Source organism: Octopus sinensis, linkage group LG8 (genome assembly GCF_006345805.1).
Source record: "Octopus sinensis linkage group LG8, ASM634580v1, whole genome shotgun sequence".
In the NCBI taxonomy this organism is placed as follows: domain Eukaryota; kingdom Metazoa; phylum Mollusca; class Cephalopoda; order Octopoda; family Octopodidae; genus Octopus; species Octopus sinensis.
The window spans coordinates 14,784,660-14,804,659 of NC_043004.1; the positions used below are offsets into that span (position 1 = coordinate 14,784,660).

The window sequence follows — 20,000 nt, forward strand, 5'->3', positions numbered from 1 at the left end:
GTCTAGCATAATACACAGAATGATCAGATAAATGCTTCCGCAAGCAGGCACAAATGCAAGCATTAAAACCCCATGAGCAGATACCGAGATATTGTTAGCAAATGCAGAGAAGGCAGGTGTTAATAACTTAGGTAATAAATCGCATATAAAAGTAATCTAATTAAAATATAGCGGTGATACTCTTAAGTAGTATAACTATGTCAACAAAATAGAGGCTAAGTTTTGATTTAACCAAGTTGCTAGAATATAATTACTAAACTACAAAATAGCAAATTATCTAGATACCGCCCCCGACAAACAACACCATATCTGCATGAGGAGAGAATTTTATGTAGTAATGCTTTATACCACTCATCATCCACACGTGGTTTGATCAATATGTATCCGGACTTTTGTCATACTAATGAAGCTAAACACACAGAGTGAAACCACTGGGCAAAGATTAACCTTGAACTCTGCTGTGCATGTGCACTAAGGTTTAACGTTCTAGTATTATTCCACTGTTTACAGCAGTGCTTGGAAGGGACGTGTGTTGCGTGAGATCGTCTCATTGACCATGACAGAGGAAATTGAGCAAAGAATCTGCATCAAGTTTTGCCAAAAGCTTAGTGTTACCTGCTCAGTGGCCTACGCAAAGTTTTCAAAACGTTTTCATCATTCTCGATACAATCAAAGAAACGATTGTACTAAAAACCTATCCATTCTTGTTGCTTCTTTCTCGCTTATAATCACCCCACATTACTGTATTGTTAAAACAGTATAGTTTATTTTGGTGCATCTAAGTTAGGTACCATATTCAAGTAAATTCATTTAAATTAACTTGAATCTTTATTGCTTTTTGTATATATATATATATATATATATATATATATATATATATATATAATATATATATATATATATATATATATAAGCAATAATAAATCTCTGAGCGAGGTATAAAAAGTAACTGCACGTCACCGTGAAGTATATTTGCCACTTAAATGTGGCTAACCCTTAAGGGTAGATGCTACTGTAGCTTGTAGCTCCGGGAGTACACCTCCTTCAGCTGGATATTGACACACTTTCTGTACCCTATTAGTATTTGCAAAGGGAAGCCTTCCTTCCCATCTTCAACCCGTATGATACACACGGAATCGAGTTTCTGGGTATTGACCCGTAGCAGCGTATGAAATCACCAGTTGTCGATGAATGATGACGGGTCAATAACCAGGAACTCTGATGACGGGTCAATACCCAGAAACTCGAGTATGTGTGTATCATACAGTTTGAAGATGGGAAAGATGGCTTCCCTTTGAATATACTGATAGGGCACGGAAAGTGTGTCAATAGCCAGCTGGAGGAGGTGTCCTCCTAGGGCTACAAACTACAGTTGCATCCACCCTTAGGGTTAACCACATTTATGTGGCAAATATACTTCACGATATATATATATATATATATATATATATATATATATATATATATATATATATATATATATATATATATATATGAAATAATACTGCGTGTCACTTAACCGCAGTTTGTATCATTGTATTACTGGACCCTAATAAGAACTCGTCTATTTTACGCAGTCGAAATATATTTGAAGGAAATGTTCGTGAGCTTCAAGATGTGCATTCACTTCTGACAACGTCTTTGCTTCTAATGCTCTTCTATGAAGCATATTTTTTAATGCTCATATCTTTTTTGAACAGAGATTTTTTGCCTCACTAAGAAACCATTAGGATATCAAGTAGCATTGGTAGCAAATATGGCTGTTTGTTGCGTTGTATAACCCTCATAATTATCTAATCATTTCCGCCAGGCCTTTTTAATAGATTTAATTATACAAACAAAAAATATAATATTAAAAATGAATTACACATAAATTAATCAAAACAATTATGAGTTAATATTTTTCCTTGCATTTTGATTAAACTGCTTCTGGATTCAAAGCATTATATTGCCAAATATCCATCATATCGTCGATAAAAATTAATTCCAACCATAAATAACGGAGCACTGAATATTAGATTCAAATTTTGAACTAATTTTCAGGCATATTAATATTGATCCAATTACGTTCAGCATCAAAATACCTGATGCAGAACGTGCCAGTAAAAATCTCTATTTATTAAGTCATCTCTTTATTAAATATTCTCTTTTATTATCCCGTTAAACTTTCACCATGGTATGTAATTGATTCTCAGACGATTTAGGAATTTATACAAGAGTTGTATAATGTTATTTGCATATTTATATATTATGTATAGTTAAGCATGTATATTCTTTATGGAAGAATGTGATCTATTTCTCCAAAGTTCCTATATAATTGTGGTCGAAAATATCAAATGATACAAGTGAAACGATTTTGAGTTGGTCCTTTGATACGTTTAAAATTTACCGAATTATTTCTGAATTTTTTTACTCTGAGGAATTCCGTAATTCATCCGTAATTCTTATATAGGACAGGCTTCATGAATATTCAGGTTTTCCATGATAGAATACACATTCATTCTCACGAAGTTTCTAGAATGATCGAAACAGGATAAGCTTTCTATTTCAATCGCCGTCATCTATCATGAAAATGCCTCCGATTATAAAGATCCCTTCGAGGGCATTGCAGTGTTGCAGATTCTGGAGACGGAAGGAGTCTAGACACAACACGTTAAATTTCTATGGAAGGTGCAATCGAGATTGAACACCAATGTAAATCATCGGTGAAATCCCGTATGAACATCAGTCCAAAGCTTTTCGCGCCATGTCTTAAAATATCAATCAGAGGTATCAATTGAGAAAGAAAAGTCAACAACGGTGGAGCAGTAGCATATCTCCGATCATAGCCGTCATAGTAGTGCTTATCTTAGAAACCATAAATCATCTACGGGCCATGCTGACAAATCTGGACACCTACCGCGTAGTAGTAGGCCTCAAACTAAACCGCATGAAAACAAAATTCGTATGGCCCGGAAAAATAGCACAAGGCCGAATAATAGTCGGATTTAGAGAAATGAGGGTGTAAAGATTGGGTCAACTAACGAAACAGGAACATTGAACTACTGCGCAGAGTAAGAACAGTTTGGAAGTTTGTTTGCCTCGATTAAGCATTTACTGGAAACACACTTAGCAAGACTCTGCGTACTTGTCTCTTCAGCTGCACCGTCTCACGTGCATTTTTACGCGGAAGACGGGAAACTAGTACCGGCGGATGACAAAAAGGTCCAGGAAAAGATCCATGCTAGAAATATTATTGTGAGAGCTGATACGAAATGATTTAATTTAAGATCACTGCAATGATATGTATGTGATGGGGAAATATGAAACAAATACGTGTTTTGCTGTATCACACACACACATCACAAGACTGCAAGACATGTAGACCCGTATATTGTCAAAAGGTACACAAGTGATTAGAAAGGGGCCAGTGAAATACCTGCTGCTTCACATGAACATAGTGAAACAATTTTGGCCCCAATCGAAAAGTAGGACAATCCAAAGAAGAATAGAATTGCATTTTGAATATCGATTCATATTGATATGTGGTGGTCTGGTCGAATAAAGAACAAAGAGTTCGGAAATTTTGTTTTCCTTCACTTGTATATTTGGGAGGTGGATGTTTCATCTTTGTCGAGAAAAATGATTGAGGCAAATACGAATTATATGTCATGCGCCATATTATATATTCAAAAGATCGGAAGGCATTCCATCATTGATCATTGTTTCGGATGTTTCCTTTCTTCTTTTTCTTTTTCAAATACCGTATAACACGAAACATATAATCTTAAATTTATCATTTTCATAACTGGAGGATCTGACAGTCTTTTTTTGAAGGCAAACCATGACTACTAAGGCCCTAAGTTTATTGTTTTTGTAAGCATTTATGGCTTAGAAATACGGATGCACGTCTTACATGTTATGATTTCTAACGAAAATATTTGCTCTAGCATATGTATATTATGACTTTCAGAGTATACAATAAAGAATACAGATCATCATCATCATTGTTCGACCGTGGTCGAGACAATGGAATTTACTATGTTACGCCAGACTTCACTGTCCATCATAACATTACGGAGGTCCTGTGGCTGGATGCCTGTATCCCTGGAGATTAAATCAGGGTAGGAGAGTGTGCGCCCTCTGGTATCGCGAGCAGATGGCTTCCAGAGGAGAAGAGTAGAAATTACCTCGTTTACAGCTCTACAACAATGCCCAGCAAACTGGACTCTTCTACCTTTCACAAGAGATCATACAGGTGGTAGTTTCCCATATATTTGTACAGAATACAGATAAGGGCGTTTATGTAAACGTATTAATTATGAGAGAAGAATGAATAGATCCCAGTACAAAATATTAGACCTGGTCTTTGATAATTATGTGCCCGAGTATGGTTCTATCATTCATATATAATTTTGATAATGAAGAATTCATAACAATATATAGTATGTGGTTCAATCAACTTAATTTGTTCCAGCATATATTTGCATTGTATTTATGTCTACCAATCAAATCGGTGAACTGAACAGAGTGGAACTTGAATCCCATTACTTAGTGGGAAAAAGCTCGAAACCAACTTTAGACTACTAATCTACAACCAAAACGTTTCTCAACAGTAACTCTCCCTCATATCAGTTTATTGTTTTCACAAGGAATGCTATATGCGAAGTAAACTAGATACGTTTGCTCATGATCTGCCAAACGTGGCAAACCGATCATAAGTTACGGTAAGCTTCCTGTGTGCGCTACACGCCGATACTAAACATTGCGTTGAAGGAATATGACGTTTGTCTACAAAGCTGATAATTTAAAATGTTATGATCTATATAAGAATCCAAAAGAATTATCACTAGTTTATTTTCTATATTTTATCGTGATCCTTTATTCCGAATATGAAGAGCAAGTCTGAACGTACGAAAGAGGATGTCATATCATATCATATCATAAATATATATATATATATATATATATATATATATTATATATATATATATATATATATATACATATATACAGGTATAGATTTTCAGTGTTGTTACAATTGTTTCAGTGGGAGGATTCTTTTTTATATTTTGACCTGATTATATGACACGTAGTTAGATTACGCAATACAAGTATCTAGGTCACTCTGGAAGTCATTTTTCAGTTGTCTTACATGTTTGCCTGATGAATCTGGGAGATACACACTTAAATGCTAATCTAAATAAATGTACTATGCTTACTAAAATCTCCGAATAAAACAATTGTAATCAAAACTGAAAACCTATTCCTCTGTTCTCATTATTGCTGCATTGTCCCACTTACGGTTTCACTCTTGGTCGATGCTTTGTAATACTATTGGATTTGTGGATTACCTCACAACAAGGAATGCATTTCACCGATACCTTCTATGCTTCGATAACGGATCACTTCACTGTATGCTCTGCGTAATTCTGTGTAGCCAATTATTGGCGTGTTTGACTTCGATATGCCTCTATAATTTACGGAACTATTGTAATCAGAGTTATAATACATACGCGCACACACACACACACACACACACACACACACCACACACTACACACACACACACTCACATATATATCTTCATATATACATACCTAAATGCTCATACATATAAAATGCAATATGATAGCATATATACATACATATGCGTGTATATAACTAAGTGTTCGTGAATAAACGTTAGCGAGGCTGCTACTCTAACTATACAGTACACTGGTTCTATTCAAATTAGAATATTTATGTTTAACATAGTTCAAACTCATTTGTATAATAATTCAGAAAACTTTCAAATGCTAAAATAAAATTTTCAATATGCAACATTTTCGTAGACTCGGCAGTCGTCCAGTTAATAATGCGATTAAGTATTTTATAAACATTTCTGACAATTTTAGGATAATCTTTTTAGTCGAGACTATGTAGAGGTTTTAGATTCCGTGTAAAAAAATGGTTGCAATGAACATTTTTTTTATGTATGATCTATCATTAATGTGACTTAAGATATCTGTCAGTATGTGTTACTATAAAGAATATTTTTTTAATGTATTCTCTGTCACAGTGTGTTTCAGAAATATTAAGTATACATACCACGTATCTCTATATTTCTCTCACTGACAAATTTAATACATTTTTAATGGATATAAAATCTCAGTTCTACCGCAAGACACCACTTTCGCACGAAGTGTTTAAATGGTTGAATAATATCAGCGAATACATATATATATATAAAATTTATTTTAGTGTTTGAAATATATATATATATATATATATATATATATGAATCTGTTTAGCGATGACTGTCGGAAAGAAAATTTATACTGGATGCCATAGTACAGGTTAACAATATTTTGTTTTGTTTGAGTTAATCGCTTACAGCTCTGCGCTTCACGTGTGGGCACACGTTGAGTTTGAAGAAAGAATGGAATCTTTGCATAGTATTCCAGTCGTTGGAACATATTTCGAAGCTATGGGTTTCATGTAATAGGAGTGGAAGAGCTGTGTTGTTCTGAGTCTCTAACCGAAGTTCAGTATCTAGGACGAGGAGTCTAATGTTGCGGTGCCTAGTGGGGTAATTTATAGTAACCTTGACACTTTGGTGGATGGAGTTAGCTATATGCTGGATGCTCTCCATTATGCTCCTCTCGGTGACTACTGTTACTAGAGTTGGTCTTAACTAGAATATCTACAGCAAGGTGAACGAGCTGTGGACTGTACTGCTAAGGATTATTCAAGTTTTCTGTCCCACCAGGTCATGAAGAGGCCGGCCACATCTCCAGCTACACTGACACTAATGGTTGCACCTTGAACCTGCATGTATAGTTTCCTGCTAAACTTTATTATGCGTTTGTTCAAGGTGGGTTTTATGCTAGCCTGTATTGTGTGTGCAACCATTCCTTTCACTTGATTGTTGTTCTCAAGCTCTTGGGTGGAGATGGTCCAGCCACTCCAGCGTTCTGCGGTGCTTTTAATCACTGCCGAGGTGATGGTGAGTGGTCTTCCACTTTGTGACCTGGTGGGGCAGAATGTAAATACATACATACATGCATACATACATACATACATACATACATACATATATACATATATAGGTGTATGCGCACGCACACTGACACACACATGCGTGCAAACAAACAGAAAGAACGCAGCTCGGATAACGGACAGAGTCAACGACGCAACAAAAAGTTTAGTGTGTTAAATAATACGACACTAAAAGAGAATTACTCTCCACAGACATAACAAAATATATTTCAAGACACGAACTCATATAGAGAATCTTGCAAACCAAAACGAAATATATATATATATATATATATATTATATATATATATATATATATATATGAATCTGTTTAGCGATGACTGTCGGAAAGAAAATTTATACTGGATGCCATAGTACAGGTTAACAATATTTTGTTTTGTTTGAGTTAATCGCTTACAGCTCTGCGCTTCACGTGTGGGCACACGTTGAGTTTGAAGAAAGAATGGAATCTTTGCATAGTATTCCAGTCGTTGGAACATATTTCGAAGCTATGGGTTTCATGTAATAGGAGTGGAAGAGCTGTGTTGTTCTGAGTCTCTAACCGAAGTTCAGTATCTAGGACGAGGAGTCTAATGTTGCGGTGCCTAGTGGGGTAATTTATAGTAACCTTGACACTTTGGTGGATGGAGTTAGCTATATGCTGGATGCTCTCCATTATGCTCCTCTCGGTGACTACTGTTACTAGAGTTGGTCTTAACTAGAATATCTACAGTAAGGTGAACGAGCTGTGGACTGTACTGCTAAGGATTATTCAAGTTTTCTGTCCCACCAGGTCATGAAGAGGCCGGCCACATCTCCAGCTACACTGACACTAATGGTTGCACCTTGAACCTGCATGTATAGTTTCCTGCTAAACTTTATTATGCGTTTGTTCAAGGTGGTTTTATGCTAGCCTGTATTGTGTGTGCAACCATTCCTTTCACTTGATTGTTGTTCTCAAGCTCTTGGGTGGAGATGGTCCAGCCACTCCAGCGTTCTGCGGTGCTTTTAATCACTGCCGAGGTGATGGTGAGTGGTCTTCCACTTTGTGACCTGGTGGGGCAGAATGTAAATACATACATACATGCATACATACATACATACATACATACATACATATATACATATATAGGTGTATGCGCACGCACACTGACACACACATGCGTGCAAACAAACAGAAAGAACGCAGCTCGGATAACGGACAGAGTCAACGACGCAACAAAAAGTTTAGTGTGTTAAATAATACGACACTAAAAGAGAATTACTCTCCACAGACATAACAAAATATATTTCAAGACACGAACTCATATAGAGAATCTTGCAAACCAAAACGAAATATATATATATAATATATATATATATATATATATATATATATATATATGCCTGTGTATGCGTGTATGTGTGTGTGATTTTGTGTGTATGTGAGTGTATGTATAAACTTATATCTATATATAAATGAGTGGGGAAAAATAGATAATCAAGAATACCTCTTTAGATAAATATTCCTAAGTGCATTTGTTATATATAATATTTTGATATGATGATGAAATTGTTTTCCTAGCGATGAACATTTTCTTTAATGTGTCTCTTTTGTAAATGTGAATTTTACTCGCTTAGGAATAAAATGGTTTATAGAATTCCCGAAGTGTTTCCGTATATATAAAGCTGACAAAGGAGAAAAAGTAGATTCAACACATTTTGAAGGTTATTTGATATTAATTGATTTTGAAACATGCGCAGTACTTGATTATTTTTCAGGAGATTATAATGCGAAAATGTAAATATTGATTTCTTCTTCTTTTAACACGACTAGAAAACGTATTGTCAAAAGGGATTAAGATTTTATACAGAGACAGCTCCCAAAACGCAATGAGAATAAATACATTACAAAAGAAGGTAAAAAAAAAACTGACGCAATTATTTTTTTGTCTAGTATAACAATAAAGATTTCTTCTACAACAACGCTATTATAAACATAACAATAGTGATAGCTATAATAATAATAATAATAATAATAATAATAATAATAATAATAATAATAATAATAATAAGAAGAAGAAGAAGAAGAAGAAGAAGAAGAAGAAGAAGAAGAAGAAGAAGAAGAAGAAGAAGAAAAGAAGAAGAAGAAGAAAAGACCCGATCGGAAGATTAAATAAAATGCAAATCCATCGGAAAATAATAATCGTAATCGTATTATTTATAAGCCTTTCTGCTAAAGGCACAAAGCCTGAAATTTTGGGGGAGGGTGACAGTCGAGTACATCAACCCCAGTACTCAATTGGTACTTATTTTATATCAATCCCGAAAGGATGAAAAGCAAACTAGACCGTGGCGGAATTTGAACTCAGAACGTAAAGACGAGCAAATACCTCTGAGCATTTCACCTGGCGTTCTAACGTTTCTGCCAACTTGCTGCCTGAATTATCAAAATGACAATTCTTTCTGCTGGAAGCACAAGACCTCAAGTGTTGGTGGAAGGGATAAAGTCGATTACATCGACCCCATTGCGTAACTGGTACCTAATTAATCGACACCTACAGGATGAAAGGCAAAATCGACCTCGGCAGAATTTGAACTCAGAACCTAATGGCACACGAAATAGCGCTAAGCATTTCGGCCTGCGTGCTAACGATTCTGCTAGCTACCCGCCTTAATCATCATAATGATAATTCTTTCTACTGGAAGCAGAAGGTCTGAAATTTGGGGTGAGGAATTAAGTCAATTACATCGACCCCAGTGCGTAAATGGTATTTATTTAATCGACCCCGAAAGAACGAAAAGCAAAGTCGATCTTGGCAGAATTTGAACTTAGAGCGTAGCGGCACACGAACTAGCGCTAAGCATTTCCCCCGGTGTGCTAACGATTCTGCCAGTCCACCACCTGAGTCATCATGATGATAATAATAATAATCATCTCTACAAAATCAACTGGTCCTTTCCAATAAAACCAAAAAGGTCAGGTCTTGTATCTTTGTTTCTATGGTAGATAGGATTATAACTATCACTTTAGCACGCAGGATCAAAATAATTTGCGGCTTTTATTGTCTTTAAGTTCTGAGTTCATTTTCCGTTAAGGTCGGCTTTGCCTTTTATCACATTGGGGTCGATAAAAGAAGCATCAGCTGTGCACAGTAATCGACCTCCCGCTTTTCCAAAATTTCAGACCTTGTGCTTATAGCAGAAAAAAAAAAACAACTTTTTCATCATTACTTTAACAGGTTGGTCGAAAAGTTTTACGTTCTTATTTAAAACTTCAGCTAATTGTATCGCAGGTTTTGTTTCCAATAATGATCCGGGAGATAATATACAGTTTTTGTTGTATTATAGCAGCTATATGTAATGTGTGGATTTTCTAATGCTATATTGTCGGGTATTGATCATGTAAGGGTTGTGTTCGTTAATGTTATTTTTAGCATACTTCTGACTGACTATGAACTAATTAGCAAATTCATTGATTGAAAAATTTCTCGATTACCGAGTTCGACTACAGGCAATTTGCCTTAGGAAGATATTCATTGAATATAATTAGCCCAGTAAGCACAAAATAGTTTTAAAAGCTTAATTTTAGTGCTATTTTTAAGCGCTTGAGTATACTCAGCTTCAGTTTTTTCAGTCAGCATATTTGCGGCCATTTTTTTTTCTGAAGGAAGAAGTTGAGAGGGGTACTGCATCTTAAACGTTAAAATACCTAGAAAGTAAGTGTCGTGAGCAAATGATTGCGATTAGTGACACCTGAAGTAGTCAATCCAATGAGTAAAATTACACTGTCGTTGAGTGTATGTTGAAGCTTCAAACATTATGAGAAAATTTATGAACATGCTAAGATTACACGATTTCTCTCACATTGTATTTTCTGACGATACTCTTTGCTACTTAGTAAACATAAACTTTTGAAGCATGAATTATATAAAAATATAGTAAGATATCACAAAAATCGAAGACTTCTTCCTCTCTTCTAACGGAAAGACTTGAAATTTCGCAGGATTTCAAATATGAAACATCATTTCTTTTGTGTTTCTGGTAACATTAATACTTTATATTATATTCTGGATGAAAACAAAATGTTCAACTGTTGCTCAAAGTCTTATCAAAACACTGATATGCTAAAAGTCCATTTAGTCCAATCCATTTGGTATTTTCCCATTCACACACAGCGTGACACTTGGAAAAATGTATCTAATTACTTTTGGTATATAATTTACTACTCGAAAAATTTGTACAAATTCATAAAACGTTTCTATAAAGGTCATAAAACTTTATCGTACACAGAATTTTTATCAATTCGAAGATACGTGAGAATGCAAGTGGCGATGGTTTCTCCTATCTTATCTCAATGCATCGCGCTTACTAATCATATGTACATTTAAAACAAATCTATTAAATGATTTCAGAACTTACTTGAAATAGCCGCATGCTTTCGGCACAAGAATATGTATCTAAGCATGACGTCAAAGAGAAAAACCTGATGCACAAGTAGTTGTATTTTGTATGATACGTAAGTAGTCTTTTTGATCTCACGTGAGAGCATGGATCAACTCAATTCTTACAGGAAACGTAATATATGCGTAGTAAGCCATATGCCACGAAGCCTGAGTGCATATTGCTTCAAATGTTGCACTGACATTTGGCCCAACCTCTATATGAAACAGTTTTGCACAATTTTAGATTTTAAAGAGACAATTCTGTTGAAAGTTGGCAAAAAGGTTTTACTTAACAGTTCTCACTTTAAAACAAAACATGGAGTTTATAAATTGCATTAATCTTGAACAATATTTAAACGTTTGAACTGTATAGTAAGTGTTTAAAATAGGCAGCTGAGTAGCCTTATTTAAAGCACGAAATTAGTGCCAGTTTGCCGAGATTATATGCACCCGCAATTGTGAGTGTGTTTCATATTTTATGAACTTGTGTGTCTGACGTCCTATACATCTGATTGTTAGCTTGCATCATTTTATTTTAAGAAATTTCTATCAATTTTATCATTATTTTCATAATTATAAGATTTATCTCGTGCATACTAAGCGTATTTAAAAAAAATTTCTTGCAAGACTATTGAAATAGTGATGATTAATAATTTGTCATCAATGAATGTCTTATTGGGTCTCTTGTTTGTAAACTAATTTCCAAATCGGTGAGATCTTTGTCAATATATACTTGTTATATCAGATAAGATTATATGTTATTTGCCAGCGCACGTATTATTCCTTTTTATTGGGTGCTGGGTAACAATTCCTTAGAGTATAGCTATGCGGGTTATGTAATTTCATTGAGTATATTTTGCAATGCGTATCTTTTGTGAGCGGATTTTATAATCACTGAGCCGTGATACCAAATTGCAAGTGCCTTCCGTAGTTTTTGTTATCACTAGAACTCCTGTATCCATGCTGGATTGTTTTCACTTTTATTCAACACACGTACATATTTCTGTTTCAATCTGCCTGTAATTGCATATTATCCCCACGTTCTTTATTGTTTTTTGTTATAATTAATTGGGATGTCTCTAGTCCAAGAATATTGTAGCTGGATGATGCATTTTCGTCTTAACCATCATGAAAAGTTCATTCTAGTTGCTTGCTGGCAATTCGTCTTCATGTATCGTATTTGCTACTCGTTTGTAAAACTTATGTGAAAACGCAAGTCAATTATATTCCTTCATTTCATGATAGAAAACAAAAAGATTCCAATCAAGTGCTGAGCCTTATGACATCGGCTAAACTCACCTCGCAATTGATAACATTGGGCATAAATCAAAACTCATCAACATCATCATTATTACTTCTCTTTATCACAGGTTTTGTTGGAGCTCCTGGAGTGTCACATGCGTAACGGGCTTCCTACCTGCATCCTACAGTACCATGCTATGCATTCTTTCCAGTTTATTATTATTATTACAAAATTTCAGACTTGTCGCATTTTTCTCAGTCATAAAATGCTGACGCAGTGAGTTGGCAAAGCGACAGTCATGTAGTTATACGTTAGGAGTTCCTTGGTGCCCACTAGTTGGGTAGTATGTATAATAAGACAGTAAAATACAGAATCCTGTGGAGTAGAGTAACTGCGAATTTGTTTAATATTTTTCTTAACTGCAAAACAAACATGGCATTTTTTCATGACGAGTATTCCCGATAAAGTCATCAGGTCCGAGATCAATAGAGATTCTAGATTACTCAGAGTGTACAAGGATTCCAAATTAAATATGGCTAACACAACAAAGGAACTTGAGACGATATTGATGTACAAGTTAACAACATAGATATGTGAACTATCAATGCCATATAAGACAAAATGTTAATCCATGTTAACACAAATATCTTCCTGAAAATATCTCCGTGAAAACATCCCTGACGAAGACGACAAAAGAACCCGTCACAAGAAGGACGTTCAGAATAATCAAGGATTTCAGTCTAATAAGGTACTCTATATCAGTAAAAATAGTTTAAATTATAAAGTAAGCGCAACTAAACATTGGACGCAAATCGAAAAGGATATCCAAGCACAAAGTAAACTTCACACAAGAGATTCTAAGCTAAGAGGGAAACTGATGTAACAATTTAGTACACGAGAACAAAACATCCTAAACTCGACCATTCAATCTATCTGCTAGAAACAAAAAAATCATATCCTTGAGGTAACGTCTTGTTATCCTAAATGTAAGCAGCGAAAGAATTTACGATTTTCACATGCTATTTTCACGGTCTATGCCCGCGCAGTTGATATGCAGTTAGTTTTTAACAAACGTTTTCCACAGAAACCTGCCTCAGTCACACTGCTCAGCTGTAGGAGGAATGTGAGGCCACAGTGTCATACTATTTCCACGCCATCTTTCTTTCATATAAACAGTTATATAAATTATAAATTATGCACCTCATTAGACATTCCCACAAAGCTTCGGTTTTTAATTATTTTTTTCTGCTACTGTTATGCAGATTACTGTCACCTTCGAACCATCTCGTCTCATATAAAACAAGTGGCCCTCCGATACTTTAGAGTTTTCTAAAATTAAATTTTCAATCGATGCATTTCTTTTTGTTCTAAAGACATAGAGAGACTTGTTCGCAGCTATCCCTAGTAATCAAGCTACGGGTTAGAATATCACTCATTTTACAAATTGCAACTCTACTGAGTTGCAATTTTACTCTGAATAATCAATGTTTCTGATAATTTTAAATTAGATATTTGTGTGTTCTTTTTAGGTTTATAATTGTTTTACTGCTGTTGCCTTTTAATAATCTGCTAATTACTCGAGTGTCATGCCGTTGCCAATCTTCATAATTGCGCCATTTCTGTTAATAATCTCCTTTTATTAAATCTACTGGGGCTAATAAACTCATTCTTGGAACTGCATAGCAGCATTTAATATTTTTTCTCTGAGGGAAATTATATCAATTAATTATGATTTGAAACACACTTCCTTTACATATCAGATTTTAAGCGATATCATGGCTATTCCATATCAATGTTTAACATGTTGAGCAACTAAATCGTATTTTTAAGGAACAGGTATTATCGATTCTCGTTTGCAAAGAGGTTTATCTTCATTAGAATGATTGGCATAACCTCAAAACAAGGAATTTCCAATCAACGAAGTGTAGATGATTGGAACATATACCATCATAATACACAAGTATTTCATTGTATTTCATTCGTTGTTCCCATCAGCGGCTCAATAATGAAGGCGTGTAACATGATAACGCATATCATTTGATCAAGAAGTGTAAATAAACTGAAGGAATGAAAACCTGAATCTACAGACATTTGTAGTCTTTAAAAAGGTGGCCATGGCTTCATACAGATTTTTCTCCCTCGTTTAATTTCCAAACACGTCTTATTGGGACTACATCCTGGTAGGAAATATGTATTATTATCAGTTAATCATACATGTAGACAAAAATATATTTAAATCATGTTTAAACATTTGGATATAAATATTTCAAATAACGGAAATTGTCGTACATGAATCAATTATTTCAGCAAAAATAGTTTTCCGAATGATTATACATTTGCATATATCTTGAAATGACAGCAGAACCAACAAAATATAAGAGCAGATTGACTAGAAAAGAAAGCAAAATCAAACGAATTCTAAAAGTGTTTAAACGAAAGTTAGCATTGCATAAATTCATTTTACAAATTTCACCCTATTTCTTACTATTGTTAAAGGAACACCAACTAAAATAGTTTTTGTGTGACATTAATGGAATGTATACAAGTATAAAGATTTAGTATGAAAGCGCTTAGGAAATTTTCATAATATTTATTCTTACTTGCATTCAATACATGTAGCGAACAACCATACATAACAATTTTAGTTTTCTTAGTACTAACACTTTATTATGGGGTATACAGGAAATTTAATTTTAATCTCAGAAGTTTGAAAAATAACAACCATGAATTATGCACCTGTACGAAATAGTGTAGCTGAGAATCTGGCATCCGAACTGGTTGGTAACGAGTTCGATTTTGATGAAAATTCTGGCAAAATTATCCAACTTTAAACTCGAGTTGAACAAAGCTTTGTTAGTCTCAGTCGACAGAAGCAAAATATGAAGAAGGCAGAATACGTGTACATACTTCTTTTCAAATTATAGGGTCCTTTTCTTTATACACACTAACAAAACACACGCGCATACTTATGTACGTTATTTTATGTATGTGAGTCAGTGTTTCACGTCTCTGTATGGAGTTAAGAAAATTATATTTTTTTATGTATGTTAGATTCCTCCCCTCATTTTCATTTCCTATGGTTAAAGAATGCTTGTCACACCACTAATTAAATTTTGATTCATTCTTGAATTCTCTTAAGGGTATATTATTCTTTTCCCAAAGACATCTATACAATGCACCTCATATTTATTCATATCTATCTATCTATCTATCTATCTATCTATCTATCTATCTATCTATCTATCTATCTATCTATCTATCTATACAAATAAGTTATCTATTCATTATGCATTTGTCATATGTGTTTGTGTGTGTGAAAAACTAATATCTATCTGAAAGTAAACATTCTCGGGGCAAAAGATTCAGAGTTTCATTCGTGCATATTCCAAAGTTCAAAGTAATATATATATTTGATACTTGCCTTGGCATCGCGACAGTTGTCCACTCCATTCTCCGTCCGACATGCAACGACGCTCTGCTGATCCAACAAGCTTATATCCTTCTGGACATGAGAAACGCAAAACTGTATTGTACGTTTCACCTGATCCAGTAATAAAGCCATTTAATGGTGGTCCAAGTTTCTCACAACGTATTGCTGAAAATAAAATATATTATGCAGTGTATTGTTTTGATTTATTTTAATGGATCAAACGGGTCAGCTACAGAAAAATTCTTCTATAATGGTAAAAGAATTAGTAATTACTACAGCCGACTGAAAAATATAATTTTATTCCACATTTATTTGTTCCCCTGATATATATAAGACGATTACAATAAGTGATATTTAATCTGTTAGTGACTTTGTATATATATATATATATTCCTTCAAACGCGCCCACAACCTACGTGGCCTCCTGGTCTACAGTTTTTCCCTACCCCCCTCCCAACCTGGCTCGTTCTACTACTTCCACCCACACTGCCATACTTACCCTTACCTCTCCAACACCACCATCTTCACAGGCATCCATCATCATCCCTATTATATCACTGACTCCTTTAGCAACGTCCTTTAATGCATCTCATGCTCTTTCTCTGCTTCTATGTACATTAGTCAAACGTGACGCCGCTTGGCTGACTGGTTCGTGGAGCATCTCCGATATATTAGACTCGGCAACGATACACTGGTCTCGCGCCATTTCCGCTCTACCGGTCATTCATTACAACACCTGTCGCCGTGAACAGGAATTAATCTTCTCTCTTGCCTCCTTTGTGCCACATAGGTTCAACACCCCCTTCTTCATCTGACTCTCTCTCCTCTCTTCATCTCACAGCTACTTACTTTCTTCAATCCTACCTACCTCCCCTCTACGCTCTTGCCCTGACACCTACTTCAACTCTCCACTCCTACCCACCTGCTTCCTTCTTCGTTACCCCTCCATCCACACCCCACACACACACATCCCAATCCCACATACCTCATCCTACCCCCACATTCACAGCCAAATCCATACTCCACCCTCACATCCCCACACCTCAGCACCACCAAACACATCACATCACACCACCCCGCACACACTAGCATTGACCACTTCCCAGCACCATCATCCTTACACGCACACATTACAGACGTACACACTTACACACGCAAACATCCACACGGCAAAGTCATCAGCCCCTATCCACACGCACACACTCACACAATCTTACATACACACGCACGCGCACCTTCGTTTTGGGATCACCAATACTTTATTATCTCCCCTTCTTAGCTCTCCTGTCTAACTACCTCTGTCCAGCCAGCCACCATGATTGATCGCTAGCTCCAAAATTGTTTTATTCTCTCTTTGTTTGTTTCCTTGCGTTCCTTTCTGTTGAAGAGCATATCCTCGAAGACTTTCTCACCTTCCCGAGCATCAAACTAAAATACTTGTTTGTTGTTTATACACCTGCCTCCTCTTCTGTTTTTCTGTAAATCTCAACTATATATATATACATATATATATATATATATATATATGTATATGTATGTGTGTGTATATATATATTACCATTCTCATTCTTTTATTATTATTATATATTTTATTATATATATGATATAATTATAATAATATGAAGAATAGAAATTAATATTATTAAATGATATCAATTTCAACTAGTGGTCAGCATACTTAAAACCGTCCGAAAACCGTCAATTTTATTCAAACATACATATGAGAGATCACTATATGGATCCCTTGTATGCTATGTATGTATGTATCTCTATCTCTCTCCCCCTCTCTCTGTCTCCTCCTTTCTATACATTCATACGTAATTTATTTTTTTATTTGGCTCATATCCAGCACAGCCAACATCTATAAACAAATTCTTGAATTGTGTCATCCGTTATTCCCTTATTACTTTTCTTAGCGCAAGTTACCTGGAACTGCACAAGCCAATTCACCACTTATTTGTAAGATATACAATGTGATTTGAAAGAAATTTGTTTATATTTCGAAGAGATCTAGTGATTAGTGGACTCATTTCTCTATCAGTTGCCAACTAGATGTATTTGATCGGATATTTGATTAGATATATACAATGAAGCATTTTCGGCATGAATGTAATATTTGAACAAATAGTGCTACAAATGTTTGCTTTACTGGACATAATCTGTAGGGAAAAATCTCTGACCAGGGAGAAACTTCAATAGACTTTGAATTCCATTAGTGAACATGTTCAATAAGGAATTCATAAATGAGCAATGTACATTTGGGGAAGATTATTCTAAATAGTCATAGAAGAGAGACAAATATTCCAACCCTTTATTGAATGCTAAAAATAATCTACCAAACATGTCATAAATATTCCAAGACGAATATTTAACTCATTCAACTCATCTCAACTCTCCTTCGCATATAAACCCCTTTTTTAATTATGATATCCCACAACATAAAAACTAAATTGTATAATATATTTTCATGACATAAAAACTCATTTATCAAATAATATTCCTACGTATAGTTGGTGCGTAACAATTTCAAATTTCTAATAGAAATATTTTTACAATCTTCACCTGTATACGTTTTGATTTAATTAGATAACTATTTTATATTAAAATGTATTACAATAGTTATATTTTCCGTTAAATGTATCATGCTAAATACGATTAACTTTACAATGTGTGAGAGGAAAGAAAGGAAGAGGTGCTTCAGCGACAAGGTAATTAGTAGCTTGTGAACAATATATATATATATATATTCATTTGTAACATCTTATGTAATTTAGTATATTCTTGATATCACGTTGCTCCAGTTCACTCAGCTGGCAAAAATGAGTAACGCTGCGATGGACTGACGTCCCGTCCAGCTGGGGAACACATACACCTTAGAAACCGGGAAACCGGGCCCATGAGTCTGGTTAGGCTTTAAAAGGGCGCCCTTATTATTATATACTTGATACTGCTAAGGCAGCTTTCTGTAGAATCAATCTATTATCTTACAATTCTTCAAACTAGAATATCGCTTCACATAGTTCTAAGTATTTTTATAGTAAACGACTTAGCCTGTTTCAAATTACGACACAAATATTCAATAAATAAAATGAGTTGATTATATCAGGATTAAGATTATAATTAAAGCAATGAACTATAAAAATGTCTCTCTACATTCTGAGAGAAATCCGTTTCGTTGCACTCGGCGAAACTAGTGAATATAATACTTTGTTTATAACATTCATATAAGATTCCTATTCAGCATAAGTAGTTTGTTTGTGTCTGAGCTTCTTTTAACACGCCTAACATTTTCTAAAAATACCTAATGTTTAATGTATTCAGTCGATGTACTAAACAAAATTTCACAGTTAATATTCCTCATTAAAACGTGAAAAGAGAATAATTGTAATATTAACAAGTGATAGTTAACACTCACGATTACATAGTGGTAGAGATCCTGACCACTGTCCATTTATCTGGCACTCTCGCACAGGATTGCCGATCAACTGGAAACCTTCATTGCAAAAATATGTCACTTTTGCGGGATATCGGAAATCTTGACCTTCCCGTCGTCCATTGGATACCTCTCCGGGATACTTACAATCTAGTTTACAGTTGAAAATACAATGCAATTTTAGATATGAAATTTAAAATACGTAATTTGAATACAGGCAAATAAATAAAACAAAAAAAAACAGTTTGTAAAAAAATTGAAAATAAGCCGGTGTTAATTTGTAACGTAGAAGCAATATGTAGCATAATTTACAATTTTCCATTGGGTAAATATTTGGCAACACAGCATCTTTCAGCTTAGTATATTGCACTTTAGTTGAAGGTTCAATACGAACGATTGGAGACTAGTCATTTTCCTACGTTTGCTGTGTACTCCTTTAAGCGTTCAATATTTGTTTCATGCGATAATAAA

The 20,000-nt window shown here is 34.8% G+C and overlaps 1 protein-coding gene across 15 annotated transcripts in view; it reads right to left on the reverse strand.

Annotated features, from left to right (window-relative positions):
* Positions 1-20,000, reverse strand: part of LOC115215203 (protein lev-9) — a 731,789-nt gene that overhangs the window by 138,551 nt on the left and 573,238 nt on the right. For all 15 annotated transcript variants that reach the window (XM_036505264.1, XM_036505266.1, XM_036505263.1 and 12 more), the window contains 2 exons: positions 19,512-19,679; positions 16,088-16,261 (listed from right to left, as the gene is read on the reverse strand). In XM_036505264.1, coding sequence (XP_036361157.1) covers positions 16,088-16,261; positions 19,512-19,679 — 342 coding nt within the window. The remainder of the gene's footprint in view (positions 1-16,087; positions 16,262-19,511; positions 19,680-20,000) is intronic.